The sequence below is a fragment of the Scyliorhinus torazame genome, chromosome 15, assembly GCF_047496885.1.
Source record: "Scyliorhinus torazame isolate Kashiwa2021f chromosome 15, sScyTor2.1, whole genome shotgun sequence".
Classification (NCBI taxonomy): Eukaryota; Metazoa; Chordata; class Chondrichthyes; order Carcharhiniformes; family Scyliorhinidae; genus Scyliorhinus; species Scyliorhinus torazame.
The window spans coordinates 203,058,061-203,073,767 of record NC_092721.1 but is presented as its reverse complement, the minus strand read 5'-3'; the positions used below and the strand labels follow the sequence as shown (position 1 = coordinate 203,073,767).

The 15,707-nt window shown below is 49.3% G+C and overlaps 1 protein-coding gene across 14 annotated transcripts in view; it reads left to right on the top strand.

Annotated features, from left to right (window-relative positions):
• Positions 1-15,707, top strand: part of pde2a (phosphodiesterase 2A) — a 698,440-nt gene that overhangs the window by 357,963 nt on the left and 324,770 nt on the right. For all 14 annotated transcript variants that reach the window (XM_072477464.1, XM_072477463.1, XM_072477456.1 and 11 more), the window contains 3 exons: positions 6,696-6,805; positions 7,127-7,182; positions 9,138-9,197. In XM_072477464.1, the coding sequence (XP_072333565.1) occupies positions 6,696-6,805; positions 7,127-7,182; positions 9,138-9,197 (226 nt within the window). The remainder of the gene's footprint in view (positions 1-6,695; positions 6,806-7,126; positions 7,183-9,137; positions 9,198-15,707) is intronic.

Sequence of the window (15,707 nt, the reverse complement as noted above, 5' to 3'; positions counted from 1 at the left end):
GCAGCCCGATAGTAAACTGGCATGCGGGGGAAGACACCGGCTTCTTATACTTCGCCTTCAGGGCGGAGTATGAGGTCAACGGCCAACCAGGACCCGGGATCTGTCAGCCAATGACATTAGAGCTTCCAGTCCCACATGACCCCCAATACATACTACCACCCTTGTCTTGGGAGTGTTTGATGGGGAAAGTGTAGAGGGAGCTTTACTCTGTATCTAACCCCGTGCTGTACCTGTCCTGGGAGCGTTTGATGGGGACAGTGTAGAGGGAGCTTTACTCTGTATCTAACCCCGTGCTGTACCTGTCCTGGGAGTGTTTGGTGGGGACAGTGTAGAGGGAGCTTTACTTTGTATCTAACCCCGTGCTGTACCTGTCCTGGGAGTGTTTGGTGGGGACAGTGTAGAGTGAGCTTTACTCTGTATCTAACCCCGTGCTGTACCTGTCCTGGGAGTGTTTGATGGGGACACTGTAGAGGGAGCTTTACTCTGTATCTAACGCCGTGCTGTATCTGTCCTGGGAGTGTTTGATGGGGACACTGTAGAGGGAGCTTTACTCTGTATCTAATGCTGTGCAGTACCGGTCCTGGAGTGTTTGATGGGGACAGTATAGAAGGAGCTTTACTCTGTATCTAACCCTGTGCTGTACCTGTCCTGGGAGTGTTTGATGGGGACAGTGTAGAGGGAGCTTTACTCTGTATCTAACCCCGTGCTGTACCTGTCCTGGCAGTGTTTGATGGGGACAGTGTAGAGGGAGCATTACTCTGTATCTAATCCCGTGCTGTACCTGTCCTGGGAGTGTTTGCTGGGGACAGTGTAGAGGGAACTTTACTCTGTATCTAACCCCGCGCTGTACCTGTCCTGGGAGTGTTTGATGGGGACAGTGTAGAGGGAGCTTTACTCTGTATCTAACCCCGTGCTGTACCTGTCCTGGGAGTGTTTGATGGAGACAGTGTCGAGGGAGCTTTACTCTGTATCTAACCCCATGCTGTACCTGTCCTGGGAGTGTTTGATGGGGACAGTGTAGAGGGAACTTTACTCTGTATCTAACCCCGCGCTGTACCTGTCCTGGGAGTGTTTGATGGGGACAGTGTAGAGGGAGCTTTACTCTGTATCTAACCCCGTGCTGGACCTGTCCTGGGAGTGTTTGATGCTAATGCTTAGTTGGAGGACTGGTTACCAGTTGTGATTCATAGATAACATTGATAACGAGAATATCAAGTCCTGTCAATGAAACTTTTGTACAGCGAGGATTCTCTGAAAGACTTGCCCTGCCCTGTCAGCGCTGTGAGATTAATCTGGATTCACTGACAGAAACAAAGGATTTCAAATGCTGCTCTCCTGTATATCCTTTTGAACAGAATCTAAAAGATGTCAACATTTAACCTCTGCGATCTTCAATTAATGAACCCGTGTTATGTGAAACTCTACGCAATGGACACGAGAATTTGTTTTGGTATTAATAAAGCCGCAGGGATTCTGCAGTTTTGTAAGAGTTTGACCTACGGAAATTCCGTTTTGCACCCTAGCACTATTTGATGCGACATCGAGCATCAGATTCAGCATGATTCCCCAGAATGTAAGGAATGGCAGCTGCAATAGGCCATTCGGCCCCTTGAACCTGACCCGGCATACTATAAGATCCCGGCTGATCTTCCACCTCCACTTTCTGCACTATCCCCATATCCCTCAGTCCTCTTCGTACCCACAGGAACACAGGAAATAGGAGCAGAAGCAGACCATTTGGCCCATCAAGCCTGCTGTGCTATTTAGTGCTGACCTTAGGCTTCAATTCTATTTTCCCGCTCCCCTCCAAAACGGCACATTCGAGGAGCACGCCGCATGCCGCTGGGACGGCCTCAGGACCGGTGCTCCGCCCCCGATGGGCCGAGTTCCCGACCGCGCGGTTGACTCATGGTGGTCTCACGGTCGGGAACCCGCATGGCAGCTGCGGACTGCATTCAGTGCCGCCAACAGTCGGCGGGGGGGGGAGCCGTTCCGCTGGCCGGGGGGGGGTGGCTTCCGCGATGGCTGGGGGGGGGGACTGGTGGTGGGTGGCCCGGGGGTCTCCAGGGGAGGACTATCTGGCAGGTTGTGTCCGCACGTGGCCGGCGCCATGTTGTATGGCGAGACCAGTGCATGTCATCGCCGTGCGCATGCCCGGCCACGGTCCGGCTATTCTCCAGCCATTTATATCAGGAAGGCCGAGCGTTTTACATGGTGCGACTGCTCGTCCCTCACCAGTCAGAGGATCAGTGTTGGGGCCTCGCCAATTTTTCCCACATAAAACGCCACGGACCCTCCGGCCGAAACCCCCAAATCGGAGAATCCAAACCCCTGTATTTTTTCATTCCTGAGAAATCAAATATCTGTCTACCCCAACCTGAAATATATTGAATGAGGGAGCAACCGCAACCCTCTGGGAAAGAGAATTCCAAAGTTTCACAACCCTTTGGGGGAAGTAATTTACCCCCATCTCAGTTCTAAATAAATGGCCCCCAATCCTGAGACTGGGCCCCTGGGTTTTTGGTGTTTCAGACCTGGCTTCCTTTGCACTTTTGACCAGCTATTCCTGCTGCCTACTGAGATCTGAAACAGTTCCCTTCATAGGTTTCAATATCTCTTTAAATACGTTCTTTCCCTTTGATCTCACCCAGTCTCTTTAGAAATGTTCACGCCAAGAATTGGTTCACTTTATTCCTGTACTTCAGCTTTAAGATACTAGAATAAAAGTAAATTTGCTTTTTTAATACTTTACCTTTGACACCTTTATTTTACACTCTGCCTATCTTCTACTTTGAACCATAACAACCCATTCAAATCTACTCCTGTTCTATAAACATCCTTATTAAATTACCCCATGTAAGCATCTGTTTGAAGTCTTTCTATTGTTATGGGCGAGGTGTTTTCAGAACCCCAAAATGTATCATGGAGTTCAACCAACCTCCCCCTTTAATGGATTTGTTGCTTTTCCTAGCACACGGCTTGTTCCCTAGGTGTGGGATTACAATTATGGATATGTGGGTTTTTAAACACAAAACACTTTATTCCATGAACTCAACTTAACATCTTAAATAAACATTGGATCTCTTAACACCCCTTGCTTCAAAGATAACTCAGAAAATCTTGCAACAGTAAATAACTCTTTAAAATGTTCCTTCAAACTTCCAAGAGATTTAACACCTTTAAACAAAATCACATCAGGTGAAAGGCTTTACTTTAAATCACCCAAATGATCCAGAGATAGTCTTTCATGGCAGAAATCCAGCTCACCGCAAAACACAGACACACACCCAGCTCTTTTCCAAACCAGAACTTCTCAAGCTGCTATCGCAAACTGGCTTTCTCCTTTTTATCAGCTCCCAGCAAACCAGCCAGGCACTTTTCAAAACTGAAACTTCAAAATGGCTGAACTGAGCTGAGCTCCACCCACTCTTTGACATCACTGTTTTCTTAAAGGTACATTGCTTACACATCCATTTCTTAAAGGCACTCTTGCATGACACTATGCTCATTACCATAGCGAACCCATAGTTTGAATTTACACAGTCGGTCTGTCCCTGGCTTTAATAACCACTCACATACCCCAATGGTTTAAAAGAAATGACACGAATATTACCAACAGAAAAATATCATGAAAATGAAAAAATGAAAATCGCTTATTGTCACAAGTAGGCTTCAAATGAAGTTACTGTGAAAAGACCCTAGCCACCACATTCCGGCGCCTGTTCGGGGAGGCTGTTACGGGAATTGAACCGTGCTGCTGGCCTGCCCTGGTCTGCTTTCAAAGCCAGCGATTTAGCCCTGTGCTAAACAGCCCCATTACAACAATTTATTGGGTTTTCCCGACAATTTTAATCTCACTCTTATTTGCTCCTTTGCTAGTTTCTATTTCTGGTCTGCAATTTTTACTTTCTGTTGTAAAAATAGTGACAGAATATTTTTCAGCGTCTCTTTCATGTTCTTCGAGTAATTTCGTGTCTGCCTCGAAGAGGCCCACTTTTACTTTAGCTACTCTCCTCCTTTGGATATATTTATAAACACTATTATAATATGCCTTTATATTCAATGTTAGTTTACTGTCCAAGGCCAGGGTTCTGGCCCACCTGCCACTTGAATTTACCAGTCGTGGAAAATCCCAGCCATCGTCTTTCTTCTCCCATTTGTATCAACTTGCTGATTTCCCTTTGCTGGTTCCTAGAACATTCCCAATTTCCAGACTTACTTTGTATTATGGGCCCGGGTTTAGAAAGCTCCAAAGTATATCATGGAGTTCACCTGACCCACGACTTTTAATGGATTTTGGTTATGGGGAGCACAAGGGTCCACTCTCCAGGTGTGGTGCAACAGAGACCTTAAGTATTTTTAGGACAAAACAGTGTTTATTCTATGAATCCAGTTAACATTTTATAAACACACAGTAAACATCTTATCAACCACCAACACGTAACCCCACAGATACAATACTCAAGAGGTAACCCTTAATACCTTTCCCAGCAATATCCATAAGTTAAACCCTTTTTCTTTTTACAGACAGCAGGTTTAAATTATCTACAGAAACGGGTATTACTTTGAAATCACCAATGAGCTGAAGACGTTCTTTAGCTTGTGGAGAGAAAGATCATTTTACACATCTGCTTGCTTTGAATGCAGCTCTCCAACTCTGAAAACAAAACCAGAAACAGAGCCACAAAGCAGCTTTTCAGCTCAAAACAAAAGTAAAAACAGACAGACAGCCCAGCTCCACCCACACTCTGACATTACTGCAGCTATTTGATAAACACCCATTTCTTAAAGGTACAGCCACTTGACATTTGCAACAATAAAAGCATCTGCTTTTAATATCAGTCAAGTGGAATGTGTGTCCTGTAACATGTGGGAATCCACACACATTATTGGTGTCCTCGATACTCGTATGTGTAGGAAGTGCTGCCAGCTGTAGTAACTTGAGCTCTGGGTTTTAGGACTCAAGCAGTGGCTGGAGTCACTGTGGCATCCACAAGGCTGAGAGTCACATGGATAGTGGGTTCAGAGAAATGGTCACAACATAATTTAGGAGTCTGGAGACAGAAATGAGTGGCAGACTACCTGACAGTCCATGAGAATCACTCAGGCATGCGGATGTACCCTGGAGTCCCGCTCACAAATCCGGTTTCTGTTTTGGAAGCTGGCGAGGGCACTTGTTCTTCAGTAGAATGGAGTCAGGGGCATCACGGTGGCGCAGAGGGTTAGCCCTGCAGCCTCACGGCGCCGAGGTCCCAGGTTCGATCCCGGCTCTGGATCACTCTCCATCTGGAGTTTGCACATTCTCCCCGTGTTTGCGTGGGTTTCGCCCCCACAACCCAAAGATGTGCAGGGTAGGTGGATTGGCCACGCTAAATTGCCCCTTTAGCTCCGCTTTCCCGCCCGAACACCATAACCCTTTATTCCCCAAAAAACTATCTATCTTTATCTTGAAAGCATTTAAAGAAGGAGCCTTTGCTTCACTGGGCAAGGAATTCCATAGATTCACAACCCTTTGGGTGAAGAAGTTCCTCCTAAACTCAATCCTAAATCTACTGAACTGCCTAAGCAGTTCTTTCTGGTTGAATGTTTTTTTTTTAGTGGAACATATTTTTGTTGAACATCTTGAATGATTTCCTCAAATGTTTCCCACTGCTTATGCATGGCCGCACCTCACTGCAGTCTCACGGCGCCGAGGTCCCAGGTTCGATCCTAGCTCCGGGTGGAGTTTGCACATTCTCCCAGTGTCTACGTGGGTCTCACCCCCACAACCCAAAGATGTGCAGGGTAGGTGGATTAGCCACGCTAAATTGCCCCTTAATTGGAAAAAGTGAATTGGGTACTCTAAATTTTTTTTTAATGTATGGCCGCACCTTGTAGTCAATTTACCAATTGGCCTTAGCCAACTCTCCCTCCTCCCTATGTAATTGGATCCATTTCAGTTTCAGATGGAGTGTGTCCCTCTCAGACTTAATATGAAAATAAATTGTATTATGATTACTTTTTCCTGAGCACCTTTTACTAAGTGCTTAATTAAACCTGCCTCATTACGTACTGCCAGCTGAAAAATAGCTTTGTCTCTAGTTGTTTCCCCAATGTTATTGATCCCAGAGGTGATGGACAACTTTCCTGCCCCTCTCCAAAATCGAGGCGTTGGGAGGAGAGGGGAGAGGGCAGACTGGACCTTGGGCTATCATCTTGTTGTATTGTCATAAATGTAAGAACTGCAAGGGTGAATAAAATGTCTAGATCAGCCACTAGATGGAGCTACAGGTACAAGTATATAAGATACTGATGCTAAGCCTTGTGGGGGGAGAGAAGTGAAGGAGTTAGCGAGAGAAAGAATGAGGTATATATAGTGTGAGTAAGAGCAGATCATAGTTTATAATAGTGTAGAGATTAGTTGTCGGTGAGTGTAGATTATATGTTGATTATCAACTGTGTATTATTTAGGAGTACGTGTCGAATCCAAATTAGTTGTGTTCATAAATTTATAGTTTTGTTCAAGTTAAAGCGATTTTGTGGTCTGTGTGAACACTACGCCAACCATCCTGAATTTAGCAACTCAAAGAACACCACAGACCTCAGATGAGAGACGGCTCCTCAGAGAGTGCAGCAGAGCCTCAGTGCTGCACTGGGAGTGCTAGGTCAGTTTATTGGCTGCAGTGTTTTGAATGGATGCGTTTTCTCTCTTTCAGAGAGGCAGTAATTACCAGGCAGAGGATCGAGTGTAACGGGCTCCACAAGACGGACGTGTTGGTGCCCAGGATGAGGCATCTGGTGGCACCTTTGCCAAGCGACAAACAAGGTTCATCCAGCACTTCCCAATCAGCTCCACCTCTCCGACCCCATATCTCTCACTTGTCCTCCCACCCCTACCCCGTCCGCACCTCTTCCCATCTGGCTGCCCACCCACTCCCAGCTTCCCAAACCCCGACTTATGTCCTTCACTTCCCCCCTCTTGGTCCCTTCTTTCCTCTTTTTCGCCCTGTAACAGCCCACCCCACCCCCGCCCCCATTGGCCACTTGCCCCCATTACCCCCCACCCCCATTGGCCACTTGCCCCCACTGACCAGGTGTTGGGTGGAAGGAGTAAATCGCCTTTCATTTTTTGTCTTCTCTCTGACAGTGATAATCATGCCGGTGGCAGACGAGGATGTAGGGAGAGTGATCGCTGTGATTTTGGTAAGAGGGACTATCTCCGTCTTCACGGGTTTCTGCTCCTTTGTGTGTGAGTTGTTCATACCGCAGAGAGCGAGCGAGGGAGAGCGATGGGAGGGAGGGAGGGAGAGAGATAGAAAGAGAGAGGAGAGAAAGGGAGAGATGGGGAAGGAGAGCGAGGGGGAGGGAGAGAGAGAGGGAGGGAGTGCAAGAGAGAGGGAAAAGGGGGGAGGGATCGAGAGGGAGAGAGAGAGAGGGAGAGTTAGAGAGGGTGGAGGGATAGAGAGGGAGAACGGGAGCGAGAGAGAGAGAGAGGAGAGAAACAGAGAGGGAGAGATCGAGTGAGAGAGAGAGGGATAGAGACAGAGGGAGGGAGAGAGAAAGAGGGGAGGGAGAGCGAGGGAGGGAAAAAGGGGTGGGATAGAGGGGGAGGGAGTGAGAGAGAGAGAGGGGGAGGGAGAGAAAGAGAGGGGGAGGGAGCGAGAGAGGGGGAGGGAGAGTGAGGGAAAGGGAAAGAGGAGGAAGGTGGGAGGAAGACGGAGAGAGAGAGAGAGCTGGGGAAGGAGATGAGAAAACCATTCTTACTTTTTCCATTCCTCTTCCTCTGCTGAAGACTGACTCCTCCCTGGAAATTGTTCTGTGGTCATATCGCCCCAAATACTCCAGCTAGACAATATGGACCACCCAGTCTTCATTGTGGGGAAGCTGTGCTGTGGTGTTAATTCAGTTCAAAATTTAATAATCCAGAGGCCCCAGGGTGATGCTCCGGGGTCACAGGTTCAATCCCACCCCAGGAGCTGGTGGAATTTAAGTTCAATTAATAAATCTGGAATATAAAGCGAGTCTCCGTGATGGTAACCATGAAACTATCATCGCTTCCTGTAAAAACCCATCTGCTTCACTAATGTCCTTTAGGGAAGGAAATCTGCCGTCCTTACCCGGTCTGGCCTACATGTGACTCCAGACCCACAGCAATGTGGTTGCTTTTTATGTTAAAGGAAAATACTGCAGACCGGAAACGAAAACAGAAAATTCTGGAAAAGGTCAGCAAGTTTGGCAGCGTCTGTGGAGACAGAAACAGAGTTAGCCATCGAGTCTGATATGACGGTTTGGTTGACTCTTTAGAGCCTTCTGAAATCCTAGCATCCTACAGTGCAGAAGGAGGCCATTCGGCCCGTCGAGTCTGCAGCGACTCTCGACAGAGCACCCTATCTAGGCCAACTTCCCCGCCCTAACCCCATAACACCACCTAATCTGCACATCTTTGGACTGTGGGGGGAAACCGGAGCACCCGGAGGCAACGCACGCACACACGGGGAGAACGTGCAGACTCCGCACTGACAGTGACCCAGCGGGGAATCGAACCTGGGACCCTGGCGCTGTGAGGCAGCAGTGCTAACTGCTGTGCCACCGTGCCACCCATATGGTCTAGCAAACCATTCAGTACAAGGGCAATTAGCGATGGGCAACAAATGAAATGAAAATGCTGACCTTGCCAGAGATGCCCAGACACTATGAAATGAATAAAGAAAAAAAACTCCCTCTTCGATGATGCTTATTTTCCAATTTCAATTGCAATTCCCTTCCCACACATACAGGTGCACTAAGTCAGGCTTGTGTCCGTTTTGTAGCTAGTTATTCCTGGACCAAGGTGCAAGTCTGTCACCAGAGGCTTATAGCTTGAGGGGCTGATACTCCCATCAAGCCTGGCTGACCAGAAGCCTCTCCCGCTCTTCCCGCCAGCCATTGGCGTGTTTGGAAGGATTTCGCAGGTTGACACTCAATCTGGTTGTCTGCGTTACTGATGCGCCTTCCTCGGCCATCAAGCTCTGGCGGGGTGGGGGGGGGGGGGGAATTTGAACCCATAGCTACTGATACAGAGACAGGGACGCTACACACCGCACCGCAAGAATGACACTTATGATCATCTCCAAGTATAATTTTTTTGATCTTTCCCTTGTCATTAATCTTTTTCCCAGGTTTATTGTGGCCAGCTAGACATTTCTGACGAACCATCGCTCAACCTACTGGAAAAACATGTGAGTATGGGATCATTGATATTCCCAAATATTGCCCAATCCCTTAAACACCCAACCCAATGTCGACACTACCACCCTCACTCACAACTGCTCCCCCCCTCCGACCCCCCAGCTTGGCTCACTGAGGATCAGCGTCAGAAGGTTGTAGGTTCACGCCTGTAACCCAGGCTGGTCTGTCCAGTGCAGCATTTTATAATTCATCCCAGGGACGGAAGTGTTGCCCTAACTGTTGCCAGCAAAACTACAAAACTAAAGAGCTGGTCATTGACTTCAGGAAGCAAAGTACTGTACACACCCCTGTCAGCATCAACGGGGCCGAGGTGGAGATGGTTGACAGCTTCAAATTCCTAGGGGTGCACATCACCAACAATCTGTCCTGGTCCATCCACGTCGACGCTACCACCAAGAAAGCACAACAGCGCCTATACTTCCTCAGGAAACTAAGGAAATTCGGCATGTCCACATTGACTCTTACCAACTTTTACAGATGCACCACAGAAAGCATCCTATCAGGCTGCATCACAGCCTGGTATGGCAACTGCTCGGCCCAGGACCGCAAGAAACTTCAGAGAGTTGTGAACATAGCCCAGTCCATCACACAAAATTTGGTTCCAACTCCATCTGCAAGTTTGCTGACGATACGACCATAGTGGGCCGATCATGCATAATGACGAATCAGAATACAGGAGGGAGATTGAGAACCTAGTGGAGTGGTGCAGCGACAACAATCTCTCCCTCAATGCCAGCAAAACTAAAGAGCTGGTCATTGACTTCAGGAAGCAAAGTACTGTACACACCCCTGTCAGCATCAACGGGGCCGAGGTGGAGATGGTTAGCAGTTTCAAATTCCTAGGGGTGCACATCTCCAAAAATCTGTCCTGGTCCACCCACGTCGACGCTACCACCAAGAAAGCACAACAGCGCCTATACTTCCTTAGGAAACTAAGGAAATTTGGCATGTCCACATTAACCCTTACCAACTTTTACAGATGCACCATAGAAAGCATCCTATCGGGCTGCATCACAGCCTGGTATGACAACTGCTCGGCCCAGGAACGCAAGAAACTTCAGAGAGTCGTGAACACCGCCCAGTCCATCACACAAACCTGCCTCCCATCCATGGACTCCATCTACACCTCCCGCTGCCTGGGGAAAGCGGGCAGCATAATCAAAGACCCCCTCCCACCCGGCTTACTCACTCTTCCAACTTCTTCCATCGGGCAGGAGATACAAAAGTCTGAGAACACGCACAAGCCAGATTCAAAAACAGCTTCTTCCCCACTGTCACCAGACTCCTAAACATTCCAGGATTTAGATGTTTCAGGCGGGATAAAGGGGGATGTAAAAGGGGTGGCAGAGTTGCGCTACTGGTTATGGAGAATATCACAGCTGTACTACGGGAGGACACCTCAGAGGGCAGCGAGGCGATATGGGTAGAGATCAGGAATAAGAAGGGTGCAGTCACAATGCTGGGGGTTTATAAGTACATAAGTACATAAGAACTAGGAGCAGGAGTCGGCCATCTGGCCCCTCGAGCCTGCTCCACCATTCAATGAGATCATGGCTGATCTTTTGTGGACTCAGCTCCACTTTCTGGCCCGAACACCATAACCCTTAATCCCTTTATTCTTCAAAAAACTATCGATCTTTATCTTAAAAACATTTAATGAAGGAGCCTCAACTGCTTCACCGGGCAAGGAATTCCATAGATTCACAACCCTTTGGGTGAAGAAGTTCCTCCTACACTCCATCCTAAATCTACTTCCCCTTATTTTGAGGCTATGCCCCCTAGTTCTGCTTTCACCCGCCAGTGGAAACAACCTGCCCTCATCTATCCTATCTATTCTCTTCATAATTTTATATGTTTCTATAAGATCTCCCCACATCCTTCTAAATTCCAATGAGTATGTGGTAGTACCAGGTATTGCGGTACCTAAGAGGCTGATGACCATTGGTTAGACCCAGGAGTCTACCATTGGCTGTTGTACGTAGCTCCGCCCTGACAGGCGGAGCAGAAGAAACTGTGCCGTCCCAGCAGCCTTCACTTTCTGTATCGAAGCTGCTGGGGAAGAGTTCTAGTAGATTAAAGCCTTCAGTTATGAAATCACTTTGTCTTGAGTGTAATTGATTGCGCATCAATTTAATCTACTACAACTTAAGCTGGAAGGATTGATCTTCAGCTCAGCCCCCACGCGGAGAGCTCTGCTGCAATTTTTAAACACTGGCTGGCGTGCTTTAAAGGCTACCTCGAGACGGCCGGAGGCACCCCCACTGAAGGACAGAAAATGCATCTCCTGCACTCACGGGTCAGCCCTGGGATCTACCTCCTTATCGAGGAGGCAGAGAACTATGCAGCCGCGATCAAACTGCTAGAAGGACATTATATCCGCCCTGTAAACCAGGTCTACACTCGTCACCTGCTTGCGACTAGGCGGCAAAGCCCCGAGGAAACGTTGGAAGATTTCTACTGGGCGCTACTGGTGCTGGGCCGAAACTGTGGCTGCCCGCAAGTTTCGGGGAGCGAGCACATGGAACTTTTAATCAGGGATGCTTTCGTTGCAGGTATGACCTTCCCCAATATCCGCCGAAGGCTCCTAGAAAGGGACACTCTGGGACTTACAGAGGCACGGGCCCTGGCAGGGTCCATGGACGTTGCCTACAAAAATGCGCCGTCTTTTGCGCCCGACCGCGCGGCGGCCCCCTGGGCTGCGTGGCACCCCACAGCGGCAGCCCCACAGACCTTCCCCCTGACCCCGCAGGCCTGCGCTACGAGACGGCCCGCTAACGCCACCGGATCCCGCTGTTTCTTCTGCGGGCAGGCGAATCATCCCCGCCCGCGCTGCCCGGCCTCACCGCTGCCTGCAAAGGGTGCGGCAAGAAGGGCCACTTTGTGGGGGTCTGCCAGGCCCGCGCCCTGGCTGCGGTCTCCAGCGACTGTGGACCGCCGCGGCAACCCCACCTTCAGGCCCCGACCGGCCAGCGCTCACCGCCACCCCCCTATCCTAGGACCACGAGCGACCCACGGGCGTGGCCATCTTGCCCCCCCGGACACCACGCTTGACGGGTGGGCGCCGCCATTTTGTCCATCGCCGCCGCCATCTTGTTCATCCCCGGACACCATGTGCGACCCATGGGTGACGCCATCTTGGATGGGGCCCCAGGCCCCCAGCACGGCCGACTACACGCTGCCCGATCAGAACTCGCAATTGCTTCATCTGGCCTCGGTGACACTGGACCAAAGTCGACCCCGAACACTCGCAACAGCTACAACGACGGTCTTCATCAACGGCCACGAGACGTCTTGCCTGATTGACTCTGGGAGCACGGAAAGCTTTGTTCACCCCGACACGGTAAGGCGCTGTTCACTTGTAACCCACCCTGTAAACCAAAGGATCTCCCTGGCCTCCGGGTCACACTCGGTGGAGATAAAGGGGTTCTGCCTAGCGAACCTCACTGTCCAAGGCAGGGAATTCAACAATTTCCGCCTGTACGTCCTGCTGCACCTCTGCGCGGCTATCCTCCTGGGGCTGGATTTGCAATGCCATTTGCAAAGCCTGACTTTTTAATTCGGCAGCCCTATACCCCCCCTTACTGTCTGCGGCCTCGCGACCCTTAAGGTCGACCTGCCTTCCCTGTTTGCGAACCTCACCCCGGATTGCAAACCCGTCGCCACCAGGAGCAGGCAGTACAGTGCCCAGGACCGGACCTTCATCAGGTCGGAGGTCCAAAGGCTGCTGGGGGAAGGGGTCATCGAAGCGAGCAACAGTCCCTGGAGAGCTCAAGTAGTGGTGGTAAAGACCGGGGAGAAACATAGGATGGTCATTGACTACAGCCAGACCATCAACAGGTTTACGCAGCTGGATGCGTACCCTCTCCCCCATATAGCCGACCTGGTAAACAGGATCGTACAATACAAGGTCTTCTCCATGGTGGATCTCAAGTCTGCCTACCACCAGCTACCCCTCCGTAATGGTGACCGCCAGTACACTGCCTTCGAAGCAGATGGGCGGCTCTATCAATTTTTAAGAGTTCCCTTTGGTGTCATTAATGGGGTCTGGGTCTTCCAGCGAGAGATGGACCGAATGGTTGACCGGTACGGCTTACGCGCAACGTTCCCGTATCTTGATAACGTCACCATCTGCAACCATGACCAGCAGGACCACGACACCAACCTCCGAAAATTTCTCCAGACCGCGAAAATCCTTAATCTGACATACAATAAGGATAAATGCGTGTTTAGCACCGACCGTCTAGCCATCCTAGGCTACGTAGTGCGAAGTGGAGTCATAGGCCCCGACCCTGAGCGCATGCGCCCCCTCATGGAGTTCCCCTTCCTCACTGCCCCAGGGCCCTAAAGCGCTGCCTCGGCTTCTTCAGCTATTATGCCCAGTGGGTCCCTAATTACGCAGACAAGGCTCGACCCCTGATCCAGTCCACAACCTTCCCCCTGTCGACGGAGGCCCGCCAGGCCTTCAGCCGCATCAAAGCGGACATCGCAAAGGCCACGATGCACGCCATCGACGAGTCCCTCCCCTTCCAAGTCAAGAGCGATGCGTCCGACGTCGCCCTGGCGGCCACCCTCAACCAGGCGGGCAGGCCCGTGGCTTTCTTCTCCCGTACCCTCCATGCTTCCGAAATTCGCCACCCCTCGGTCGAAAAAGAGGCGCAATAGACCATAAGACATAGGAGCGGAAGTAAGGCCATTTGGCCCATCGAGTCCACTCCACCATTCAATCATGGCTGATTTCAACTCCATTTACCCGCTCTCTCTCCATAGCCCTGAATTCCTCGAGAAATCAAGAATTTATCAACTTCTGTCTTAAAGACACTCAACGTCCCGGCCTCCACCGCCCTCTGTGGCAATGAATTCCACAGACCCACCACTCTCTGGCTGAAGAAATTTCTCCTCATCTCTGTTCTAAAGTGACTCCCTTTTATTCTAAGGCTGTGCCCCCGGGTCCTAGTCTCCCCTGCTAATGGAAACAACTTCCCTACGTCCACCCTATCTAAGCCATTCATTATCTTGTAAGTTTCTATTAGATCTCCCCTCAACCTCCTAAACTCCAATGAATATAATCCCAGGATCCTCAGACGTTCATCGTATGTTAGGCCTACCATTCCTGGGATCATCCGTGTGAATCTCCGCTGGACCCGCTCCAGTGCGAGTATGTCCTTCCTGAGGTGTGGGGCCCAAAATTGCTCACAGTATTCTAAATGGGGCCTAACTAATGCTTTATAAAGCTTCAGAAGTACATCCCTGCTTTTATATTCCAAGCCTCTTGAGATAAATGACAACATTGCATTTGCTTTCTTAATTACGGACTCAACCTGCAAGTTTACCTTGAGAGAATCCTGGACTAGGACTCTCAAGTCCCTTTGCACTTCAGCATTATGAATTTTGTCACCGTTTAGAAAATAGTCCATGCCTCTATTCTTTTTTCCAAAGTGTAAGACCTCGCACTTGCCCACGTTGAATTTCATCAGCCATTTCTTGGACCACTCTCCTAAACTGTCTAAATCTTTCTGCAGCCTCCCCACCTCCTCCATACTACCTGCCCCTCCACCTATCTTTGTATCATCGGCAAACTTAGCCAGAATGCCCCCAGTCCCGTCATCCAGATCGTTAATACATAAAGAGAACAGCTGTGGCCCCAACACTGAACCCTGCGGGACACCACTCGTCACCGGTTGCCATTCCGAAAAATAACCTTTTATCCCAACTCTCTGCCTTCTGCCTGACAGCCAATCGTCAATCCATGTTAGTACCTTGCCTCGAATACCATGGGCCCTTATTTTACTCAGCAGTCTCCTGTGAGGCACCTTATCAAAGGCCTTTTGGAAGTCAAGGTAGATAACATCCATAGGCTCTCCTTGGTCTAACCTATTTGTTATCTCTTCAAAGAACTCTAACAGGTTTGTCAGACACGACCTCCCCTTACTAAATCCATGCTGACTTGTCCTAATCCGACCCTGCACTTCCAAGAATTTAGAAATCTCATTCTTACCGATGGATTCTAGAATCTTGCCAACAACCGAGGTTAGGCTAATTGGCCTATAATTTTCCATCTTTTTTCTTGTTCCTTTCTTGAACAGGGGGGTTACAACAGTGATTTTCCAATCCTCTGGGACTTTCCCTGACTCCAGTGACTTTTGAAAGATCATAACTAACGCCTCCACTATTTCTTCAGCTATCTCCTTTAGAACTCTAGGATGTAGCCCATCTGGGCCTGGAGATTTATCAATTTTTAGACCTCTTAGTTTCTCTAGCACTTTCTCCTTTGTGATGGCTACCATATTCAACTTTGCCCCCTGACTCTCCTGAATTGTTGGGATATTACTCATGTCTTCTACTGTGAAGACTGACGCAAAGTACTTATTTAGTTCCTCAGCTATTTCCTTGGCTCCCATCACTAGATTACCAGCGTCATTTTGGAGCGGCCCAATGTCTACTTTTGCCGCCCATTTGTTTTAAATGCATTTAAAGAAGCTTTTACTATCATTCCTGATGTT